Source organism: Neoarius graeffei, chromosome 4, assembly GCF_027579695.1.
Source record: "Neoarius graeffei isolate fNeoGra1 chromosome 4, fNeoGra1.pri, whole genome shotgun sequence".
Lineage (NCBI taxonomy): Eukaryota > Metazoa > Chordata > Actinopteri > Siluriformes > Ariidae > Neoarius > Neoarius graeffei.
In genome coordinates this window covers 61202345-61228400 of record NC_083572.1, presented here as the reverse complement: position 1 = coordinate 61228400, position 26056 = coordinate 61202345, and the positions used below count along the sequence as shown (strand labels likewise).

The 26056-nt window shown below is 42.3% G+C and overlaps 1 protein-coding gene across 1 annotated transcript in view; it reads left to right on the top strand.

Moving 5' to 3' along the window:
- Window positions 1-267: 267 nt before the first annotated feature.
- The window catches only part of lrig2 (leucine-rich repeats and immunoglobulin-like domains 2), an 84803-nt gene continuing 59014 nt past the window's right edge, over window positions 268-26056 (top strand). The window contains 6 exon segments of the mRNA XM_060919436.1: window positions 268-853; window positions 18813-18887; window positions 20062-20196; window positions 21094-21234; window positions 21439-21582; window positions 23362-23505. Of these exon segments, the coding sequence (XP_060775419.1) occupies window positions 669-853; window positions 18813-18887; window positions 20062-20196; window positions 21094-21234; window positions 21439-21582; window positions 23362-23505 (824 nt within the window). The 5' untranslated portion in view covers window positions 268-668.

The following is a 26056-nucleotide window of genomic DNA, read 5'->3' as shown; positions in this document are numbered from 1 at the left end:
GGTGTACCCCGCCTTTCGCCCATAGTCAGCTGGGATAGGCTCCAGCTTGCCTGCGACCCTGTAGAACAGGATAAAGCGGCTAGAGATAATGAGATGAGATGAGATGATCGTACAGAGGGCAAAATTATCGTACAAATACGACAATTATCGTACATCTGGCAACACTGTTGGGAGATCTGGAGCGCGAGACTCTTCTCCATCGCCATCTGCAGATCAACTGGCGCATGGTGCTGAGATGCAGTGCGCATGCGCGATTCGGGGGGCGCTAGAGCGCAGAGGCGCGCGTGCGCAGATCGTCTTGGGAAAAACGCTTTTGTTTTGCTTTGCGGAGAAGCGCTTCACAACGAGTCCAGGCCGCCGCGCCATGCTGCTCTCCGACAGCTTTATATCGGTCTGCTGGATTACTCTGCGCTGCTTGACGCCTCGCTGAGGAGACAGTTGCGAGAGCTGCTGCAGGCTGGAAGGCGGAGAGGGAAATGGACGGCTAACCCAGCCATGGGTCAGAGAGGCTGTGGTTTGCTCTCGGAGTGGATGATTTGTCACAGCGCTCAGTTTGATTGGAACCCACACACTAGTTCGGAGGCATTATAAAAGCTATTTTAAAAAAAATCTGTGTTCTCTTATTAATGCCGTAAATCCAAACTGTGAGTGAGAGAGAGAGAATCAAAATGGCGGCGGTGCGGCCCATCCCCCAGGCCCTGCTCATGATCCTGCTGAGTGCTGCTGCGGGCTCGGACCCGTGTCCGGCACCCTGTGTGTGCTCACAAACACCGGACGGGATGAAACTCATGGACTGCAGTCGGAAAACGCTGTCCGGTCCCCCTGTGGGAGTCCCAGCATGGGTCACTCATGTGTAAGTCGCACACCGAGCTGAACGCGGATGTTGTTTACATGCTGTGGAGCCTCTTCTAGTTACCGAGAGTTCACAAACAAACAAACCCACAGAGGCCAGTGTTGGCTTCGCTAAAATACCAACCTCCTCGGGTTGCTGACGTTGCAGTTGCCCGGTATAGTCGGTGTGTAAATGTGTATCTGTGTAATGTGAGTCCAAGGCTGTGTCGGTTAAACCAGGATGACGGTATACCGTGATATAGAAACCCGATATTTTCTCTACTGATGATATCGCAAAAATAAAATTGCAAACTGTTTGCATCTGATATAGTATAATATATTGATATCAGCAAGAAGGTCCGGGTTCGAGCCCCGGGGCCGGCGAGGGCCTTTCTGTGCGGAGTTTGCATGTTCTCCCCGTGTCCGCGTGGGTTTCCTCCGGGTGCTCCGGTTTCCCCCACAGTCCAAAGACATGCAGGTTAGGTTAACTGGTGACTCTAAATTGACCGTAGGTGTGGATGTGAGTGTGAATGGTTGTCTGTGTCTATCACTACGTTCACACTGCAGGCTGAAGTGACTCAAATCCGATTTTTTTCGCCCATACGTGACCTGTATCCGATCTTTTATTGACAATATGAACGACACAGATCCGATTTTTTTCAAATCCGACCCAGGCCGTTTGGATATGTGGTCCTAATTCCGATTCCTATCCGCTCTTTTCATATGCGACTTCAGTCTGAACCGCCAGGTCGCATTCATCCGACTTACACGTCATCAACAAGCCACAAACGTCACTATTCTGCGCTGAAGTAGGCGGCGGGTCTCTCAAAAAAAGTTACAACAACATGGCGCATGACATCAATGCGACTCCGCACCCACACGTTCCTTTGAACGGAGGTTGCAGTCACTACCCCACAGAACGCCTGAGCCAAAACCCTTGCCCTCTTCCTTCTCAACCTCCTCCTTAACATCAGGCTATTGTGCATGTTCTGGCTCCGTCGCAACAACAACTGCATCATCGCCAGGTACTCCATGCTGGCTACTGTCATACACAGGAAACTTTAGGTTACTTCCGTAAACACTGGCCATGCTCACTGCGTGTGACGTCATCGTATCCTGCAATGCGCATGCGGAACACTTTTAGGTCGCTTTTCGTTCATACTGAGGATCACATACAAGTCGCATATATTTGTTAATGTGAATGACCTCACAAAAAAATCGGAATTGAGCATTAAGCCTTGCAGTGTGAACGTAGTGTATGTGTCAGCCCTGTGATTACCTGGCGACTTGTCCAGGGTGTACCCCGCCTTTCGCTCGTAGTCAGCTGGGATAGGCTCCAGCTTGCCTGCGACCCTGTAGAACAGGATAAGCAGCTAGAGATAATGAGATGAGACAATGACCCTAAAAGGCTCGTTTATGCTCCCTTTCAAACGATGTGACCAGGGGCATTGCTAGACATAAAGCTGTACTGGGGCACAGCCCCCCTAATACCCCCTAGTAATATATCAGTGTTCTCCACTATCATTAATGACTCGGTGGCCCGCCGAGTCATAACAGCTAGAAGAGCTATTACCGCCGACTCATAAATGCGCCGCCGAGCCTTAATTTTTGGCCGCCCGGTCAAAAAAAAAATAAAAGTAAGTACCATTATCACCCCATGACACTTTTATTATTTTTGGAAAAAACAATAACATATATTGGGAGCGTTGTCTTCTTCCCCGGGCTCTGCTTTCTTCTATCCTGAGATAAACAGAGGCCCTTAACGCTTGCTCGCTCACTTGTCACTACAAATGTGTAGTGCGGCGACAGAGGAGTGCGTGTCAATTAAGTGGCTCCGATTGCCTCAGACGTCCAAGAGGAGTGCGGTGGAAAGAAAAGATACATACGGCACATCAAATGAAAGGTAATTTTGTGTAGAATTCAACTAAAGACAAAGATATTCTATTCAATAAACATTTCGGTAACGGAGTGACAAATGTAAAGTCGGCTCCCAGTGTCAGAAGATTTTGCACAAAAGCAGCTACTTGCGAAATAAATAACATGCAACTTAGATGCCAGGAAATGGCATCTGAGGGGTTTCTTATTTCAAAATTTTCTGGTGCGAGGGGGTGGACACCCCCCTCGCGAACCCCTCGGCGACGGCCGCTCAATACTACCGCCGAGCTGTAACTTCAGGTAGTGGAGAACACCGATATGTGTGTGAGATATATATCTCAGTGTTTTCCCCAGAAAAAGATTAAAGCCCTAATTTCTGGCATGATAATACACAGACAATTGTGCGCCAATGGCACGAAGTGAAAGTAGAGGGGTCCGGGGGCATGCCCCCCCCCCGGGAAGATTTGTTGAACATGGATGCTCTCAGGTGCATTTTCAGGGTCTCTGAGAGGTTTTAGATCCATGATTATAGGATAGATTTTACCAGTGTTTCAATGATTTTTGACCTAAATAGTATTAATGTATACACATTTGAAATTTCACCTTAAAGTGCATATTCTGGACCAATTTTTTTTTTTTAAATATGAAAGTATGTCCCTTTACACACTCATCCAGAAGGGTAATTTTGCACAAGGCCATCTGTCTACAGCAGAAAAAAATAAAATAAAACGCTTCTGGAAAAATCCCAAGGGAGTCTGGAGCCAGATTCGTGACGTTACCTGCGGAAGCGCCAGCAGGCTGCGAGAGCTTTGCACGGTTTCAGTGCACAGCCTGTGTAGACCAAGCGCTCCCATTTCTCTCTCATTGTCCGGTCTTTTGGGAAACGATGAGTACTAATCCCATCAAGATTGGTGTTGCTACACCCTCCTACGATACAGCTGTTAACCATTTTAATAATTACGCGATAACGTTGAAGAAATTTGCAGAAAACCACCAGGTTGTTTTCTCATAAACAAACCAGTGCTGACGTAGGATTCAGAGGGAGGCGTCCCGCACGCGATGTCACGAAAATCAACGTTTGCCGGGAAATCCAAATGCCAAGTTTTTTCAGAGGCGGACCAATTCACCTCAAATGGCTTGATTTCAGCTGAATTTTTCTGATATTGCGCAAGGTAAAAAAAAATTGCACAAAATGCAAAATGTGACAGATATTTGATCAAAGTTTAATATAAAATAGGAGAATTACATTGAGCTTGCTCCTGAATTTACCCGTGATATGCACTTTAAAGTTCAACATGCAAGTTAAGCTGTTTTGTTATAGATTACTGAGGTATATGATAGACTGAAAATCTACGGGGATCCCTTAATTATCTATGATCAAGTCGTGTTGTAACAAAAATGTGCATGAAAATATGACCAGTGGTTTGCTCCATCTTATGCAATCCAATGAAGAGAATCGATCATCATGACCTCCTGTTGATCACAAAGGGATCTGAACCTATGAACTGCCACCTTAAAATAAGTTGCTGTTTTACTATAACTGTAATGATTTAGAATGTTTCTGATGCAATTACTGTAAGATATACACTGAAAAGAAAAGTAAGGCAACTGCATATTATAAAGTTTAAATTTTGGCACTTTATTAAATGGACTAGATTAAGATTAAAATGTACTGTATTTAAAGGAAAAGATCTTAATTCAAGGCGGCACGGTGGTGTAGTGTTTAGTGCTGTCGCCTCACAGCAAGAAGGTCCGGGTTCGAGCCCCGTGGCCGGCGAGGGACTTTCTGTGTGGAGTTTGCATGTTCTCCCCGTGTCCGCGTGGGTTTCCTCCGGGTGCTCCGGTTTCCCCCACAATCCAAAGACATGCAGGTTAGGTTAACTGGCGACTCTAAATTGACCGTAGGTGTGAATGTGAGTGTGAATGGTTGTCTGTGTCTATGTGTCAGCCCTGTGATGACCTGGCGACTTGTCCAGGGTGTACCCCGCCTTTCGCCCGTAGTCAGCTGGGATAGGCTCCATAAGGTATTAGGCAGAGACCCGTCCACCCGTAAATTTGACGGGCGATTGCCGATTTCAACGGGCAAGTATACACACAGACGGATACTGAAACGGACGATAATGCCGAAAATTTTCGCACATGAATACTCCCACATGTCATCCGATAAATCCAGTTATGTTCCGCCCACACACGGACTGGCCATCGGGAGTAGCGGGAGTTTTCCCGGTGGGCTGGTGGTTCAGCGTGGGCCGGCGGAGAAAAAAAAAAAAAAAACAGTTGCGCGCTGGCCTTTAATATGATAAGCAATGTTAACAGTTTCTTTAACAAACTGTTAACATTGCTTATTACAGTTGCGCGCTGGCCTTTAATATGATAAGCAATGTTAACAGTTTGTTAAAGAAACTGTTAACATTGCTTATCATATTAAAGGCCAGCGCGCAACTGTTTTTTTTTTTTTTTCTCCGCTGGCCCACACTGAACCACCGGCCCACTGGGAAAACTCCCGCTACTCCCGATGGCCAGTCCGTGTGTGGTTCCGCCATCATTTACAAATCGTAAGAAACACAGTTTAATACGAAAAATACTGAAAACTTAAAATGAAAAATCAGAATATTTCATCGTTTCCGCCATTTTGGCCCGCACTGAATCTTGTAACATGCGGACTGAATAAATCGCGAATTCTGATTGGTCGAAAATTGCCAAACACCCTGCGTTGTAGTTTCCTCTTTCTTGGCGGGAGAACCGCATTTTTTTTTGCTGACTCACTCTTCTGGATCAAGATGAATCCCAACAAACGCCCCAAATTGAATGTGACAAAAACTGATTCGTTTTTCCACAAAAAGACAGAAAAGGTATGTGTGATACATTGATTAACAAGGGGGGTTCATTGGGGTATGGTAAAATAGAATACTGTTGGTTTTTTTTTTATTATTATTAAATACTGTAACTAGATCAAAAGATTATATACAATTCATTGTTGTTTATTTTCTTTTCACTTTTGTTACCAAATCAAACACCATACATACATCTGATACATTCAGGAGTGAAACTGAAAAAAATACAAAGTAAAAATATGCAATATTTCTGATCAAAAATTACACGCCATTTCACCCTGAAAATGTCCTAGAATGCAGGAAATGAAGTCTAAATTTCAAAAATTTTCTGGGGGGGCATGCCCCCAGACCCCCCTAGAGGGACTTCGCGCCTGCGGCGCTTGTCTTCGCACCTGCGGCGCTTATCAGGATTATATAAAATATTATTTTTGACTGGTAAATTTCTTTTTCTGCCTAATACCCTAAGGCTCCAGCTTGCCTGCGACCCTGTAGAACAGGATAAAGCGGCTACAGATAACGATAATGAGATGAGATCTTAATTCATCCATTTAAGTTTGCAGAAAGATTATGTACTTATAAACACATTCATGAATGATAATAGACGAGGTCAAACTTTTGTGATTAAAATCAGTCGGCTTTGTCCGTCCGGTGGGGGGCAACATCGGCAGCCAATGAGATCGCTTATAATGAATCAGAAACTTTTGGGATGTCTGACGTTTTCTTTCGATATTTTTACTGGACGGTTTGAACACGTGATCTTGACACAGCCAACAGATTAGTTTGTTTACATCATACCACGCGGACATATTACTTTGACAGAATCAACACAAACATTGGAAAAAAGAGCGCTTGTTTAACACAAATATCAATCAATATGTAAATGGATCTGTTATTTGCTCTCCTAAGTAGCTAGTTACTTGTGGGTAGGAAATTTAACGTATCGGTATAAATCTAAGCGCATCGGATTTTAACTAAGTGTATCGGCAGGCAGAGCAAGCGTATCGGGCCCGATACGATAAAACACTTTGGGGAAAACCATGTGTGTATATATAAATATAATTTTTTTTTTTTTTTTTGAGAAAGCTTGCTGTGTATGAAATGTGCAATGGGACATACAGCTTTACTTAATATATACTTTTTATATAAACACGTACATATAAAATACACAACTTGCGTGTCCTCACTGTTATTCACCTTCTTTCTCCAACTTCGTACGCTTGGCTGCATGCGTGTTCCCTACATTCACATGGACATGCACAGAATGTGCGCTTTTATATTTAGGGACAGAAAGTTGCCTACGCTGATGCACCTTGAAGTAGAAAAACATCCCCTCTATTCCTGATATTATCGATCTACATTCACCGTAGGCTATTTTCAGGGTATACTATCTTTACTTTTAAGCTCATGGTCATTTCAGGGCCATCCATCTACATGCTATAATGATGATATCGATTTTTTTTTTCTCTCTCAGGACAGTCAAGGTTATGATGATATTTGCATGTTCACATCAGACTTTTCTATCAAGGAAAAACTTTTTTTGCGTTTATGAATTTTCCATGTTCTTGAATGTATGTCAGTATAGGAAGCATGGCATCCAAAATATCTTTTCATACTTGTGTGGATTATCTGGGATCTGGCAACATAAATATCATGATAGTGGGATAACCTACTACTGTATGTCTTGGGCTATATTTTTACAAATTATTGCTATCATGTACCGACATAACTACGTAATGTAAGCTACATTCGAATATCAGTCCGAAGTTGGGGACAAATGGCCCTTTTCCACTACCCTTTTTCAGCTCACTTCAGCTCACTTCAGCCCGACACGGCTCGCGTTTCGACTACCAAAAACCAGCACGACTCAGCTCGCTTCAGCCCTGCTTAGCCCCTAAAACTCGCACCGTTTTGGAGTGGGGCTGAAGCGAGCCAAGCCGTGCCGAGTGAGGTTGGGGGCGTGAGCAGACACTCCCCTGTGCACTGATTGGTGAGGAGGCGTGTCCTCACATGCCCACACACGCCCCGCGAGCGCGCTGGGATCTGTAAACACCGCAAACCCGGAAGAAGAATAATTACGAATTACGAGAATTTCTGAAGCCTTATGCGCCTCGCCTCATCAATACGCTCTTGCCAGTATCTGTTGGCGTTGTCGGTGACAACAAGCCACGGCACCAAGACCAGCAACACTAACGGCTCCATGTCCTCCATGTTTATTGTTTACTATCCGGGTCGTGAGACTACCGCTGAAAAGATCACTGAATCAGTGACATACAGAGCATCGTGGACGAGTTCGCGGAGCGCAAGGCTCGTCGTATGCCCTTCAAATAATGCGCGCAGTAGGCTATTGATGTTTTATTATGAGCCATGTACTGTATGTCGCAGAATGTTTTTTTGTTTGAGTTACATGTTCGTTTGAAGGACTTAATGTACAAAATAACATAGTTGCACCCCGTAGTGTTGAAATTGGTAAACACAGTGCATTCAGTGAGGTTTGCACCGCCCTCCTTTTATTTCTGACTCTTCCTGTCACCGCTGCAACCTCTGAGCGCTCATTCGTATGCCCTTCAAATAATGTGCGCAGTATAGGCTATTGATGTTTTATTATGAGCCATGTACAGTATCCTAATGTTTTTTGTTTCTGAGTTACATGTTCGTTTGAAGGACTTGATGTACTAAATAACATAGTTGCACCCGGTAGTGTTGAAATTGGTAAACACCGCAGTTGCGGACATTTTGTAGCCTAAAATGATGTTATGATAAGCTTTAATAAAGGGCCCGGTCATTTGCCCCGCCCCCGGCCCGGCTCTGACTTGTTCCGCCACTGTCACTGATGTCAATGTTTGCGCTGCTTAACGACATCACGTGACGTCCACCCACTTTCGCTAACTCCACCCAATGTGTCCACCCACTTCCAGCCAGCACGGTTCAGCGCGGTTGTAGTCGAAATGCAACTCCAACAGCCCCGCTCGACTCAGCACGGCACGGCTCAGCCGCGTTTGTAGTGGAAAAGCGGCAAAATTGTTGCTGTAATTTGCTGTTGGTGTAACTTCAAAACCGGATTACTTGAGAGAGGCAAAAGGTACAGATGGTTACTTTATACCATTTGAAAAGGTACCAGACTGCTGTTTATTTTGATGTATGGTTTGTCATGTAAACTCAGGAGTTAGTGAGGTATTGCGCCGACAAGAACGGGTGTGGAGATGGACGCAGAACTGTATGCAGAATATGATTAAATTTGATGTGAATTAATTGATGTTAATTTTATTGCAAACCGTTTATCACAGGAACTAGTGGGTAGCACTGTTGGGAATCTCAAGTCGTGTGGTTTCACTTGATGTGTGTTAATTGTGTGATGAGTGTTCCTCCAGCAATTTAATAGAGACGAATGGGTGCGATTTGGATGCATCGGTCGTACACGGTTATTCCGCAGTGCCAAATACATTACTGTTTCTGAAATGTAATCAGGAAATTTTACTGGGGCACAGCAGATATATACTGGGGAACGTGCCCCAGTAAAATGGGTCTGGCAACGCCGGTGGATGTGCCCATCATTACCCGGATACTTCCATGTGTCCTTATCGTTGGTCTGGATGTTGAGCAATACTTCCACTAGCGGGCATCTCGGAGTCAAAAGTGTCTTACACCAACAAACATGAGGACAGTGGAGGAGGTCATAATATGTCCCTGTTAGGCCAAAAAAAAAAAGTTTCCGGTTACCCGACCGACCCTAATCTGTACCGCCCAACCCTAAACTTTTTTTTCGTTTTTTTTTCCAGTCGCGACTTTTACATATAACCCAACCGTGTGAACCGGAAGTTTTTGTCACTCACTGGGAAAATCAGGGCTTTCCACAAGCGCCGGCTGCCGGCCATACAGCCGACTACTTTAATGACTTATTTTTGTAGCCCACAGGCTCTAAATATTAATTTTCGATTTTAATAAAATTAAATGTTTATCTAACGGACTGACAATAATGTCAAACTGAACCGCACTCATTTAAGTTGTGATTCGCGCTGTTTGTACCGATGATAACCACAAATTCCCCGCCGACTTCGTTGATCAGGGGAGAGGAACTCATCCGCAGCCCCGCCATGCGGTGTGCGCGCGCACTCGGCGGAGGCAGTAGTGTGTCGGGGCCGTCGGAGGGAACAGAAGCAGAGATGACGCTTATTTTGTCTTTCACCTAGAGACATGATTCAAACTTTAAAACGGAGACAAAATTCTCCTGTGTGGATCTGGCATTCAACTTTTTTGCTAGGCTCTATACTTTTTGATCAGTCACAGATCAAACACCATGAGCGACTCTGGAGAAATTCCGGCTTTATAATGGGGGTCTATGGCGTTACACACCAGTGCAGCTCAGGAGTTTAGAGTGGAGGCAGCCTGAAAAAAAAGCTCTAACTTTCTCATTTAAACTGTTTCTCAGCCACAATTTTCACTCTACACACACAACTTTCTCAAAAGTTGTAGTCACACATTGTGTGAATCAAGACAAGTGTCTCCCTGAGCGATAGGATTTACAGTTTTTGAATGAGAAGCCTGAAAGTGAGGAGAGGACAGCCGCACTCTCCCATACACTCCCATTATAAACGTGGCAGCGCTTTTACTGCAAAATCAGAAAAGTCACTTGTTTTTAACTCGCTCTAGTGTCCACATTTTTTACACTAGGGACAAAAAAATACATTAGTGTGTTCATGGGAACCTTGTAGCACTCAGTGTGAAAGAATTTTGTGAATAGCTCCTTTCGTTTCCGTGTAAATCAGCGTTGTTCGAGGAGAGGGAACTCTGAGAGAGAAAAAGCGCTCTTTGCTTGTTATATTGTGTCTTTTCCCTGCACCGTTACCAAGGCGACGAGCTGCACTCAGGGAGCAGAGAGGGGCGGGGCTGCTCTCTCTCTCTCTCTCTCTCTCTCTCTCTCTCTCTCTCTCATGGTGTATTGAGCTGTTTATATTTACAGAAACATTCATGTTAAAAGGTGTCTCATGCTGCATCAGATTCATCAGAAGGTGGTAACTCAGGTGACCTGCAAAGAAATTCATTATATTTTGTGAAATTATTCCTGTCTAAATATAGGTTATGGCAGCCATCTTGGAAAAAAAAAAAATGCCTACCTACCGACCCTAGTTTTGAAATCTACGTAACCGGAAACACACTTTTTTTTTTGGCCTTAAAGAAAATGTCTTGCAAATAAACAAATTGAGCTAAGAGTCAATCTTTGTCTTTTATAAAAAAAAAAAAAAACCTGGGCGGCACGGTGGTGTAGTGGTTAGCGCACTCCACAGCAAGAAGGTCCGGGTTCGAGCCCCGTGGCCGGCGAGGGCCTTTCTGTGTGGAGTTTGCATGTTCTCCCCGTGTCCGCGTGGGTTTCCTCCGGGTGCTCCGGTTTCCCCCACAGTCCAAAGACATGCAGGTTAGGTTAACTGGCGACTCTAAATTGACCGTAGGTGTGAATGTGAGTGTGAATGGTTGTCTGTGTCTGTGTCAGCCCTGTGATGACCTGGCGACTTGTCCAGGGTGTACCCCGCCTTTCGCCCGTAGTCAGCTGGGATAGGCTCCAGCTTGCCTGCGACCCTGTAGAACAGGATAAAGCAGCTACAGATGATGAGATGAGAAACCTTGCGTGTTTAATTTGTTCTTAACGATGTAATCACAAAAGTGATGAAAATAGACGGGACTGTATTTTATTTATTTATGTATGTAGTCATGGAGGTCACTATAATTCCATCGTGCATGACGTGATTTTCTGCGAGCACAGCGGAGGTGTACAAGTGCATGCTATGCTCCACTATAGTAAAATATTATGGTCTAGTGTGACTTCTTGGTCAATTTGTTTAAGTTTCTCCACAAAAATTATGGCAGTGCAGTATTAGAAAAGCAATCAAAGTAGTGACTAGTTTATTTTTTTAAAAATTACCTGCTTATCTTTCATCCGTTTGATGCGTGACACGGTATGCTGTTGTGCTGCCGGTGCTTTGCGGTGAAACAGTCAGGATCGCGTCTGGCTTCGGTTGTCGTTTCTGCCTTGTGTCTCGCTTCTTCCCAGTGTTTTTTTTTTTTTTTTTTCTCTCAATACAAGTCCTCCACAAAACAATCTTCTATGAAATGCCCGCTGCACAATTTGCTGCTTTTTCCAGGAGTAAAGTTTTTTTTCGTTTTACTTGATGAAGCCACTCGGCCAAACATCTCGGATCCAGGACAGAATGAGGAAGACATGCGGAATCCTACGTCACACAGCGTCACCCTCGTTTTCGTTTCCTAATACGTCCATATATCTGGCTGATCCAGTTCGGCCGCACCCGGGGAAATGGCCCGACGGACTGATGTTACAACTTTAAGCGGACTTTAGCTTAAAATACATGTGTTTTTTGTTGTTTTTTTTTTGTCAAGAGCATCTTGTATTAATGTAAAATGATGACATTTCATAATCCTGTAATTTCACAATTTCCTGGTTAATCGCATTAAGAAAGAGGCAAAAGAGGAGGCAGTGTTTTTTGCTGCTGTAAATATCATTAGATGTTTAAGTTTTCTTTATAATTCGTATAACCTTTCCTCAAAAAGTTCTGCCTTTTTTTAAAAAAAAACTTTCTTTGAACATGTCTCACTTGAACTACTGGCTACACGACCCCCATGAGTTCCAGCGGTACTGCTCTGTTTCATTCGTATCCACTAAAGGTCGTTTATTCTCAGCGTTAAATATGGATTTGTTTCGTCTGTGCACATCTGCTGCATACATGTCAACCTATACGGAATGTCCGTATTTTATACGGATTTGATTCAATAAACGTAGTATACGGGCGTATAAATAAAGTTATACGGATTCTTTAAAAAAACTTCAATATTTATTTAGAGCTATAATCAATTCCCACGATGATAAAAGAGCGCATAACATTTACGAACGTACTGTACACCACAGACAGCCAGTAAAGAGTCTTATGAAATCGCGCGTTATCTTGTGGTAGCAAGACTTCGTTCCACTTTTGATCATGCGCACACCGCATTGCGAGAATCCCGCCAACCGGGAAGTCATAGACATATAAACATAGACGCTGCCTTCTGCGTAGAGTCATGCGTCATCCTCGCCGCCATATTGGATGTGGCAAAGTGGAGATTCTTCAACCGTCTCTGGTATAGCGTCTAGACAGTAGCCGAGAATAAAGATGCCTCATTCATGTGCTGCGTTTAACTGTACCAACAGGTTTACCGTCCAAACGAGATCGCATGGGATTACCTTTCACAGGTGAGACTGGAAAAATACTTTTCATTGTATTTGGTCATTATAACGTAATTTTACGAACAGATTTTCCTGACTTTGTGGCTAATATGAAGTCTCGCGCATAATAGCCGCTCGGTGAAACCTATCTCCAAACAACGAAGTATTTCCTTTGTAACTACGCTGATAACACTTTGTGTTTTTGTCAAACATTGGAGCTTTGTATTCATTCTGAAGGTTTGTTATTAATATTGAATAAAAAGTAACTGGGATACATCTTTGTTAATTATCATTCAAATTTTAGGTAAATTATTTTAATTTGCGTCTTATACGGATTTTATAAGGGAAATACGGATTTTGGAGGTTGGTTATACAGGTTTGATTGACCAAAGGTTGACATGTATGCTGCTGCCAGCATGTGAGTATGGATGAAATGGAGCAGTGGGGGCAGTGTAGCTAATAGTTCAAGCAAGACATGAAGAAACATTAAAAAAGGCAGAACTTTTTGAGGGGAGGTCGTGCTATTTAGTAAGAAATACCTACATGATGTTACTTCTCCTGGGCACAGGGATAAACTGTTGTTACGGAACAGCTGGGAGGAGGTTGGACTGGAATTTGTTGTTGGAAACATTTGACTCTGAGCTGCTCTCTAGTGAGTGTATTGCTTAAAGGGGAACTGAAGTCATTTTTAAACTTGCTTTATTTCTTAGTTAACGTGTTATTCAATTACGTTTTCAGTTTCAGTAACCTTATATCGTGACTCATATCGGCAACTAATTGCAATTAAATATTATACTTATCAGCCTATTCGGTTTTTAGCCGTGTTGAATGTAGTTCTTTTGGTCCACGGCAGGCGTCGCTTGTCCATGCGATCTTCACGAGACTTGTGCGAGACTTTGAAACGTGAAGTGTCAGCCAGGTGTCAGTGCCGCCATTTTGAAAACCGTTTTCCAAACGAAATATTGCACAAAAACGAGTTTAAATGACGATTACTGCCTACTTTTTTTCAAACTTTCCTGATTGTTCTACCAAAACAAACAAAACTTCCGGCTTGATTACATCAGCATTTGAAGGAGGGCACGCGCGCGTCTTTTGACAACCCCTGTTTCCGAAATTGCTCCCGACACACTATATAGTGGGGACGCCATTTTGTAGTGCTGTCCGAAACCTTAGTGAGGATTATTTACTCAAAGTATCCCACAATGCATCATGGAAAGTAGTGTACAACGATGGTGACCAACCAAAGCAATATATCCCATCATGCATTGCGGTCGTGCTGAAAGAAATCAAATTATAAAAGTCAGAAATTTGATTTCATAAAAGGCAGCAGCAAAGAAGAAATTATTCAGCCTTGATTTTAAAAAAGAACTGAAAGATGCAGGTACTTTGTATTGATTAATGTGGGAAATACGCTCAATATAATAATATGGATTTGTCACAAAAATACATGCGTGTATTTATTATTTTGAAAACCCACCAGCCGACTGATCTGGCGCATTTTAATTGTACGACAGTAATGACGTAAATACCAGCGTGACAGACTAGTGTCCGAAAGTGTTTTTTCATTTTACCGACGAGCTCACTATATAGTCGTTCCTTATATAGGGAGTAGTGAGCGATTTCGGACACGGAGCGTTGGCAGATGTTGGTCACTTTGATTTCCGCTGTACATTTTACTTCCGTCCTACGATGTCTCGCACAGGTCTCAGCGAATCTCGTTTACAGCCACTGCTTTGACATATGGACTGACTGATATATTACAGAGCATTTTTCAAACACTCATAACTTGCTATAGCAGCGACAAAATAGCTGTCAGAAATGCATTCCTATATTTAATAAAATATGAGATAAATAGAATTTTGCTGATAAATTTGCCTTCACTTCCCCTTTAACATCCATGCCAACATAAAGGAAGCAGGGAAGTATTTGGGCAGTGACAGTTACATCGTTTAAAAAGGATGTATATTTACATGCATAGGAAGGATAGGCGAACCTTTAGGTTTCAGAAAACGTGCACAAATACAGACACAATAAATACGGAGTGTGGCCCTGTGTGTATCCATATACAGTTAGGTCCATAAATATTTGGACAGAGGTAACATTTTTCTAATTTTGGTTCTGTACATTACCACAATGAATTCTGAACAAAACAATTCAGATGCAGTTGAAGTTCAGAATTTCAGCTTTAATTCAGTGGGTTGAACAAAATGATTGCATAAAAATGTGAGGAACTAAAGCATTTTTTAAACACAATCCCTTCATTTCAGGGGCTCAAAAGTAACTGGACAAATTAAACAATTGTAAATAAAATGTTCATTTCTAATACTTGGTTGAAAACCCTTTGTTGGCAACGACTGCCTGAAGTCTTGAACTCATGGACATCACCAGACGCTGTGTTTCCTCCTTTTTAATGCTCTGCCAGGCCTTTACTGCACCGTTTTCAGTTGCTGTTTGTTTGTGGGCCTTTCTGTCTGAAGTTTAGTCTTTAACAAGTGAGATGCATGCTCAATTGGGTTGAGATCAGGTGACTGACTTGGCCATTCAAGAATATTCCACTTCTTTGCTTTAATAAACTCCCGGGTTGCTTTGGCTTTATGTTTTGGGTCATTGTCCATCTGTATTATGAAACGCCGACCAATCAGTTTGGCTGGATTTGAGCACACAGTATGTCTCTGAATACCTCAGAATTCATCCGGCTGCTTCTGTCCTGTGTCACATCATCAATAAACACTAGTGACCCAGTGCCACTGGCAGCCATGCATGCCCAAGCCATCACACTGCCTCCGCCGTGTTTTACAGATGATGTGGTATGCTTTGGATCATGAGCTGTACCACGCCTTTGCCATACTTTTTTTTTTTTTTTTTCTTGCCATCATTCTGGTAGAGGTTGATCTTGGTTTCATCTGTCCAAAGAATGTTCTTCCAGAACTGTGCTGGCTTTTTTAGATGTTTTTTAGCAAAGTCCAATCTAGCCTTTTTATTCTTGAGGCTTATGAGTGGCTTGCACCGTGCAGTGAACCCTCTGTATTTACGTTCATGCAGTCTTCTCTTTATGGTAGATTTGGATATTGATACGCCTACCTCCTGGAGAGTGTTGTTCACTTGGTTGGCTGTTGTGAAGGGGTTTCTCTTCACCATGGACATTATTCTGCAATCATCCACTACTCTTGTCTTCTGTTGGTGTCCAGGTCTTTTTGCATTGATGAGTTCACCAGTTCTTTCTTTCTTTCTTTCTTTCTTTCTTTCTTTCTTTCTCTCTCTCTCTCTCTCTCTCTCTCTCTCTCAGGATGTACAAACTGTAGATTTTGCCACTCCTAATATTGTAGCAATTTCTCGGATGGGTTTTTTCTGTTTTCGCAGCTTAAGGATGGCTTGTTTCACCTGTAGGGCCATGACGGTTAGCATATTCGCGATTACGGTTAACCGAGTTTGATAACCTATTCGTTTCGGTTTACCCGAAACTTGTTCATTTGTACAACATGTATCCTCACTTGTATCATATTAAACACTTACCTTTTCATCATAATAATTGCATTACTTAATTTTTGACATATGTTTCCTTTGCAGGCAATAAAATAAATGACTTATCAACAAAAAATGTGGTGTTTTTTCTTATTTTTTTTGTTCAGGAAGTAAAAGTGTTCTTCTTGTTTTTGTTAGAATACGTATTTCTCCCTTTCTAGGCGCTTATGAAAATAAGTAAAATATGTAGTCAAATATCAGAGGATGGAAAATTTTTATGTAAATATGTCAATGGTAAAATAACTTTTAAAATATCATTTCAAGTAACACTTTGCCATTTTAATCAATAAAATAAGCCTATTAGCAATTAGTATTAGTAATGAATACTGTAATTTGTACATTGGTTATTAGTTACCCACAAAGTTACACAGTCACAAACAGATTTGTAACACTACTAGAATAGTAGTGTTTCTTTCATGTGCTTTTGAAGTGACCCGGAAACGAGCATTACCTGCGCAAAACCACGCGAGACTTCGCATTATTATGGGATGGCAAAATGGCCGCCGTAGAAAAAATTCTTGGATTTTATACAAATAAACTCTATTTTCCAGCGTAAAAACCATAGGGTATGTATGTTTTTCATAATCATAAACGAACTACTGTTTCATTAATGATAAGCAATATGTATATTCGTTATATCGATTAACCGACTCGTCAGTATTCTAATCGAAAGGCTTAAATGACTGAACCGGATTCGGATACTCGCCTAACCGTCATGGCCCTATTCACCGGCATGGAGAGCTCCTTTGACCGCATGTTTTCGTCACAGCAAAATCTTCCAAATGCAAGCACCACACCTCAAATCAATTCCAGGCCTTTTATCTGCTTAATTGAGAATGACATAATGAAGGAATTGCCCACACCTGCCCATGAAATAGCCTTTGAGTCAATTGTCCAATTACTTTTGGTCCCTTTAAAAACGGGGTGGCACAGGTTAAAGAGACGAAACTCCTAAACCCTTCATCCAATTTTAATGTGGATACCCTCAAATGAAAGCTGAAAGTCACTCCTTTTGTTTTAAAGGTTTTATTGGCATTACGCTCACATAAATTAGGACCCGATGCTAAGTTGTACGTGGTGAATCAGTGTGGTGAATGTATGTTATGTAGATAACTGACTGACTGGTGGGTATTACCTGACCAAAGTTGATTCCTCAGTTATGCTTGAATGTTTGTTTGTTTGTTTGTTTGTTTAAATCAGATGTGAAATAGATCGTCAGTCCTGGTTCTCTGATCTGTCTTGCTTGTCTGTGCACATCTTTAGTTGATGGGGCTAACGTTTCTACACAATTAAGGGGGGAAAAAGATACTGAAGTGCAGTTCTTTTAAAGGAGAACTGAAGGCAAAATTTTTATCAAAATTCTATTTATCTCATTTTATAAAATGTAGGAATGCATTTCTGACAGCTGTTTTGTCACTGCTATAGCAAGTTCAGTGTTTGAAATATGCTCTGTAATATCAGTCCGTATGTCAAAGCAATGGCCGTAAACCAGATTCGTTGAGACCTGTGCGAGACATCGTAGGACGGAAGTAAAACCTCATCTCATCTCATTATCTGTAGCCGCTTTATCCTGTTCTACAGGGTCGCAGGCAAGCTGGAGCCTATCCCAGCTGACTACGGGCGAAAGGCGGGGTACATCCTGGACAAGTCGCCAGGTCATCACAGGGCTGACACGTAGACACAGACAACCATTCACACTCACATTCACACCTACGGTCAATTTAGAGTCACCAGTTAACCTAACCTGCATGTCTTTGGACTGTGGGGGAAACCGGAGCACCCGGAGGAAACCCACGCGGACACGGGGAGAACATGCAAACTCCGCACAGAAAGGCCCTCGCCGGCCACGGGACTCGAACCCGGACCTTCTTGCTGTGAGGCGACAGCGCTAACCACTACACCACCGTACTACCCCGGAAGTAAAACGTACAGCGGAAATCAAAGTGACCAACATCTGCCAACGTTGTCAAAAGACGTGCGCGCCCTCTTTTGAATGCTGACGTAATCAAGCCGGAAGTTTTGTTTTGATAGCGATCAGGAACGTTTGAAAAAAGTAGGCAGTAATCGTCATTTAAACCCATTTTTGTGCAATATTTCGTTTGGAAAACAGTTTTCAAAATGGCGACACTGACACCTGGCTGACACTTCACGTTTCAAAGTCTTGTGAAGATCGCGCGGATAAGCGACGCCTGCCGTGGACCAAACGAACGAAATTCAACATGGCTGAAAACCGAATAGGCCGATAAGTATCATAATTTAATTTAATTGCAATTACTGTAGCTGCCAATACGAGTCACGATATATAAGGTTACTAAAACCGAAAACGTAATTGAATAACACGTTAACTAAGAAATAAAGCAAGTTTAAAAACAACTTCAGGTCTCCTTTAACAAGTCCATCTTAAAATCTTTTTGAATATTTTTCTATCCAAAAACTAACACTTGTGATTGGATTTTGTCATGAACGTACTGTTAATCTCTCATAGCAGTCAATTTTTATTCCAGTCCTTTTGGTAAATTTGATATGTTCTTTGTTTTCAGGTCTCTGAATTATAATGAGCTCTCGGGTGTGCCTTTTCTTGGAGACGTTACCTCGAACATCACTGTGTTGTCTCTGTAAGTACCACTTCAGTCACCCTTCATCAGGTCGTTACATAGAAGCTCAACTGCCAGATATTGTAAGCGTTATCAGGCGTTTGCCCTGTTGTTGGGAGATGGTGGGTTTGAATACCAACGATGCCCCAAATATCCATGCCATTACTCTGTCCTGTCAGTTAACGTGATGCTAACCAGTTGTGGGCATCTGTGAGGTCATGTATGCAGAAGAGGGTAGATAGCACTTTCTTCAGTGTGTGTTGCGCTCCACTGTGATGTAGCATGAGAAGCAGTGCGAAAAGATGCAGTGACTGGCTTCTCATGTCTCGGAGAAAACACTTGCTAGTTCTTGCCCTTCCCGAGAGCTCGCCTGGTGGGCGGGAATTGGCAGATGTTCAAATTGGTAGTAATGCGGTTTAACAACATTGTCTGTGGGGCAGAGACTTTTTACTGAATGAATCATTTGTTTTGGTGTGTGGAAAGAACTAATCTGTGGTGGGTTTCCCAAAATCCTATTAACGCTAAGAGCATCTTAACTAAGAGAGTGTTCATTGTGCTGCTCGTTCTACCATTTAACAATGATCTTTGTGCTATGATGCTTTTGGGAAGCTCAGCCCTGATAATCTGTGGTTGGTAGAAGAGAGCAACTGGACTTGCTTGAAGATTCTTGAAAATGTTTTGCCTCTCATCTGAAAGGCTTCCTCAGTTCTGTCTGACTAATAGGAAGTATCAAGTATTTATCCTCTCATGGATCATCATAGAATCAGAATTCTGATGGCTGCGTTATAGGTGGCTGATAAAAGATGTCTTAGACACCCACCTCTGTTCAGTGATGGTTGTTCCAGGTTGACAAAAATGAACGATCCTCTCTGGCTAAGATGTCTGCCAGTTTTCTGGAAGTCCTCTCATCCTCCTGCACCAGTCGAAGGGATCTCATCCCTGTGAAGAATCTCAGTCATCCAGGTACATAGTAATCTGTGGTTGGTTGAAGAGAGCAACTGGACTTAGCAAGTCCAGTTGCTCTCTTCAACCAACCACAGATTACTATGTACCTGGATGACTGAGATTCTTCACAGATATCTCAGCCCTGATAGTTTGTCAGTTAAAACAGATACAGTGCTTAAATGATCATAGAGCTGGATGAAATGACCCAGATTAGGGACAGTGATGTTTTTCCTCTTGTTTGTGTGTTCAGGGTTTATAACCGAATCGCTGAAGTGGTGGCTGAACAGCTTCTGCCCTATTCAGTCCTGGAAAGTCTGGATTTGAGCTCCAACTCCATCTCAGAGCTGAAGGCCGGATCGTTTCCTCCTATGCAACTAAAATACCTGTACATCCTTTTTATACTTTTTTTTCCCTCCATTCTTAATCTGTTTTTGAAACTCTATTACACAATGTCAAACAGGGGGAACCTGCTAGAAAAAAACGAAGCCCTTCTAGGAGAAAAAAAAAAGATGAAGGCTCCATAATATTTGCAATCTACTGTTATGAAGGTCCCTCTGGTGCTTTGGCTTCACCTGCACTGACTCTTATTAATCTCATTAAATATTACTGAGTGATTGTTCCTGTATGCTGCATTTGCAGTGGGTTAAAAAAAAAAAAGGAAAGGAGTGTTTTTTTTTTTTTTTTAATTGGCCCGTATTAAGTTCTCATGGGCGGCACGGTGGTGTAGCGGTTAGCGCTGTCGCCTCACAGCAAGAAGGTCCGGGTTCGAGCCCCGTGGCCGGCGAGGGCCTTTCTGTGCGGAGTTTGCATGTTCTCCCCGTGTCCGCGTGGGTTTCCTCCGGGTGCTCCGGTTTCCCCCACAGTCCAAAGACATGCAGGTTAGGTTAACTGGTGACTCTAAATTGACCGTAGGTGTGAATGTGAGTGTGAATGGTTGTCTGTGTCTATGTGTCAGCCCTGTGATGACCTGGCGACTTGTCCAGGGTGTACCCCGCCTTTCGCCCGTAGTCAGCTGGGATAGGCTCCAGCTTGCCTGCGACCCTGTAGAACAGGATAAAGCGGCTACAGATAATGAGATGAGATGAAATTCTCATTCTTTCATTTGTTGGGTGAGCTTAAAGCTGTGACGAAGATATTAAGATTATCGAATTTGTTTGAGGTGTAGTTTATTTTGTGTGGTTTTTTTTTTGTGATTGGTGTTTGCATGACTAATATTGCGTTATCGATGAACCAACAATAACAAGTCTGTATGATCAGCGATTTCTTTGGTCTGTGGATTCAGGAATCTGAGCAACAACAAAATCGGCTCTCTAGAACCGGATTGCTTTAACAACATCAGCTCTCTGCTGGTGCTGAAGATGAACAGGAACCGGCTATCGCTACTACCCGCGAAAGTCTTCACTCTGTCTCAACTGCAAATTCTGTAAGTCGAGCCATTCTTCATTCTGCTGTCATAGCAGAAAACTAAGTTTTTAAAAATACATAAATTTTGCATTTAAGTGCTCATTACATCTCAGGTTTATGAAGAGATGCTTCGCTTGCTTATTAGTCCAGCTTTTGGTCATTTTTAGTATGCTGGGATAAATATGCACTGATGGTGGAATGAAATCTTTCTCGTCTCTATTAGGGAGTTGAAACGCAATAAGATCAGAGTGGTAGACAGTTTGATCTTTAAAGAACTGAAGGCTTTGAAGTCTCTGAAGATGCAGAGGAATGGCATCACGAAGCTGATGGATGGAGCTCTTTTTGGACTTGCTGATATGGAGGAATTGTGAGTGGGTTCTACATCGCACGAGACAGATTTCAAGTCGTTAATTCCGGTCCTATCAGTAGTTTGCTGATTTTTATCTGCTTTAACTCCTTTACTAACCCTGGTAATGAATTAGAGAAGAGATTAACCGGTTGTACACTACCGTTCAAAAGTTTGGGGTCACCCAGACAATTTTGTGTTTTCCATGAAAAGTCACACTTTTATTTACCACCATAAGTTGTAAAATGAATAGAAAATATAGTCGAGACATTTTTCTGGCCATTTTGAGCATTTAATCGACCCCACAAATGTGATGCTCCAGAAACTCAGGCTACATCCACACGGCAGCGAGATGTTATTTAAAAAAATATCGCGTCCACATGGGCAACGATCAGTAAGATATCAGGTCCATATGGCAACGCAACGCTTGCTGAAAATGACGCAATACACATGCCACACCTGTAGGGGAGCTGTAAGACGGTCCCTTCGGAGACACCAGAACAATAGAAGAAGTAAGGACGCGTGCGTATAAACTATTATGCGCGAGACTTCATATTAGCCACAAAGTCAGGAAAATCTGTTCGTAAAATTACATTATAATGACCAAATACAATGAAAAGTATTTTTCCAGTCTCACCTGTGAAAGGTAATCCCATGTGATCTCGTTTGGACGGTAAACCTGTTGGTACAGTTAAACGCAGCACATGAATGAGGCATCTTTATTCTCCGCTTTGCCCCATCCAATATGGCGGCGAGGATGACGTATGATTCTACGCGGAAGGCGGCGTCTTTAACGGTCCGGAATAAATTGAATGCTACACGTTGATGGATTAATTTGCTTTTCTACGCCCTTTCTGAGGAATGTATTGTAGGACTTAAACCAACATCTGAAGAGGTGAGATCGCTCCTTTTTTTCCCTATTTTTGCTGGCGGGATTGACTCTGCCCTAAGGGCTATTCTCTCTCTCTCTCTCTCTCTCTCTCTCTCTCTCTCTCACTTTGCACCATTACACAATAAATATTCACAGTGAAAATATTTTGTAAGCGCGTTTCATGAACCAAGTTATATGACAACTCGCATCGAGTTCGTTACACTTCTACCTGGCGTGAAGCACTGACAGTCATGTGGTTGTGACGTCATCGTAAACAAATCCGTTCTACTCATCCAGATGACTTCGCAACGGTAACGTTGCCAGATCTTTCCACTCTGGAACCCGTTCTCACAAAACGCCGGTGCCGTGTGGACGCCAGGCTGAAACGATAAACAATTGTATCGGATTCACCTGAATCCGTTGCTGTGTGGACAGGGCCTCAATCTGCTCAAAGGAAGGTCAGTTTTATAGCTTCTCTAAAGAGCTCAACTGTTTTCAGCTGTACTAACATGATTGTACAAGGGTTTTCTAATCATCCATTAGCCTTCTGAGGCAATGAGCAAACACATTGTACCATTAGAACACTGGAGTGAGAGTTGCTGGAAATGGGCCTCTATACACCTATGGAGATATTGCACCAAAAACCAGACATTTGCAGCTAGAATAGTCATTTACCACATTAGCAATGTATAGAGTGGATTTCTGATTAGTTTAAAGTGATCTTCATTGAAAAGAACAGTGCTTTTCTTTCAAAAATAAGGAAACTTCAAAGTGACCCCAAACTTTTGAACGGTAGTGTATTTGCGCTGGGAAAACGCACCAAACTGTCCTCTTTCTAAGCCCTCCACAACTGGGGTTGTTGACCACTGTGTTAGCAATATAACTCTTGGGTTAGTATCTTTTTTTTTTTTTTTTCCCTCTCTTTCTAGAGAGCTGGAACACAATAACCTGACTGAGTTAAATAAGGGTTGGTTATATGGCCTGCACATGCTCCGCGTGCTCCGACTCAGCCACAACAACATCGGTCTCATCCGAGCCGACGCCTGGGAGTTCTGCCGACGCCTGGAAGATCTGTGAGTCTTACACGTGTTCCCATGCTTTAGGGTTTTTCATGTCCGCTCTCGATGACCAGTCTAAAGCACCTGGATTAGTTGATGAACTTGCTCAGCAGCTACAGAGCTACTGATTTTAATCAGGCATCTTAAAGTACTAAATGGTGCTGAGAGAGCATATTCGAAATGTTTGTATTCTGTTTGGAGATCATAAGTAATCAGTGTGCCCACCTGTCTGCCGCACTTATAGGTGACAATTTTTGATGCGTTTTCTTGTACAGAGAAAAGAACAGCTTATTCAAGCCTCTTATAATGAAACCCTGTGGGCAAGTACACAGTATTTGGGGACATGAATAAATATTCAAAATAAGCAAGTCTATAACAAATTTGAAGCTATAATCCTTAGTGTAAAAATAAAACCTGAGGTAGACGAAGTCTTACCAGTCCTGCTTACTTGTGTCCGAAGCATTTGGTAAAGAGGTTAATTTACAAATACCTTTTATATTCACGTTTAATTGACGTATGCAGAGGTTTTTTTCTTTTTTTCCTTTTCTTGGCTTGCATACAGTGGTGCTTGAAAGTTTGTGAACCCTTTAGAATTTTCTGTATTTCTGCATAAATATGACCTAAAACATCCAGGGATGAGAATTTTCCGCCAATCGGCGGATTTACGACTTTTTCAGACCCAAATGATCGTTTTTGAGATCGATGTAAATCCGTTGAGAAATTTTCGGGGGTGTATGGTTAACGATCTGTGGTCGCCTTAAAACGTCTTGGTGGGCTCCGGGTTAACACATTCGAGTCTTTCGACATGTCGTAATTAACATGCACTTTTGCGACAGTGTTGGACTTATTTGCAGTAGAATTTTCGGGAAATCCCATCGCGTGCAGTGTATAAACACAAGTGCGCATGCTCTCCACGCGTGGCTTGCAATCGCCGTTCACCGACCGTACACGCTGTTTGACGATACACATTGGTAACATCGGAAAGACACATGTATTCAGGCGGGATGTTTTAGCATATCGACAATGGGAAAAGTCCTAGATAAGAAAGAAGAGGATCGAGCGAGGGAGATAGATAAAGGTGCAGGAATAAAGAACTGTTTTCGATGGGCTTGGTTAGAAAGAACACTGAATGTCGAGATGGACAAGCGGACTGTCACAATGAAGCTTGGTGATCACATATGGAAAATAGACGTCCCAGGAAAAGTACTTTGCTCATTGTGTTCTGACATGATAAACTAAGCTAGTCGAGGGACAAGGACTATCAAACTTCACATATACACCAAAAAACACAAAAGGTAGATCAAAAATAATTTTGCCTGTTCAATGATTCATTATATTTATAATGTATATTGCACGAATCAATGCCTGTGTGTGTGTGTATGTGTATATATATATATATATATATATATATATATATATATATATATATATATACACACACACACACACACACAGGGCTTTTTCTAGAAAAATTTAGTATGAGGGCGCTCACCATGGCGAGGGAGCGAAGCGGGGGGGGGGAGAGATGGTGCCGGTTGTCCCCCCCGCCGTGCAAAGCCTTTGAAAAATGCTCCAATTGGACATTCTGAGGCTATCTGAGAGGGAAATTGTAACAAATTGTCTGTCAACATTGAAAAAGAAAGAAGTAATCATCTTCTGCCCCGGACAGTCTTTGGCTTTCTTCCGCTTCGTGCCGCGGGATGACATCTTTAAATGCCCAAGTGTCAACAAAAACAACTCTCGAACTACTACTGTCAGAAGCTTCCGCGCCGGTGGGTGAAAGGTCATTCAGTCTCGAGAAATCTCGCTCTACAAGTCAGCTGACCTTATATGTAACCCATGTCAAATCTCGCGAGAGCAGCCGCGACAAGTAAACAACATGGCGCCTCAGTCTGGAAAACGCCAATTCGGATTGTTTTTGCACCGTCTGGCGGTGTATCTACTATGATTGGAATATTTTTGGAGCAATTATAACGTATTTGATGATCAGACACATTGTCACGTAGTGTTGCTGGGATGTTTTCACGGAGTCGGTAAGGGGGCGCACGCTGAGAGTAAGAGGGCGCAGCGCCCCTGTTCCCCCGTTTAGACGAAAGCCTATATATATAAACATGCATTAAAAACATACATACATACATACATATACACGTGTGTGTGTGTGTGTGTGTATATATATATATATATATATATATATATATATATATAAAAACATACATTAAAAACATACATATACACGTGTGTGTATGTATGTGTATATATGTGTATGTGTGTGTGTGTGTGTATATATATATATATATATATATATATATATATATAAAAACATACATTAAAAACATACATATACACGTGTGTGTATATATGTGTGTGTATGTGTGTGTGTATATATATATATATATATATATATATATATATATATATATATATATATATCGGGTGGGCAGAAAAAAGTGATACCCCTGTTTAATCAAGAATAACTCAAAAACTAGGCTATGCATACAAACTAAATTTGGTACATGTCATGAGCAGCTAGTTTTAGTCAAGTGGTGAAATTTTCAGCCAAAAATAT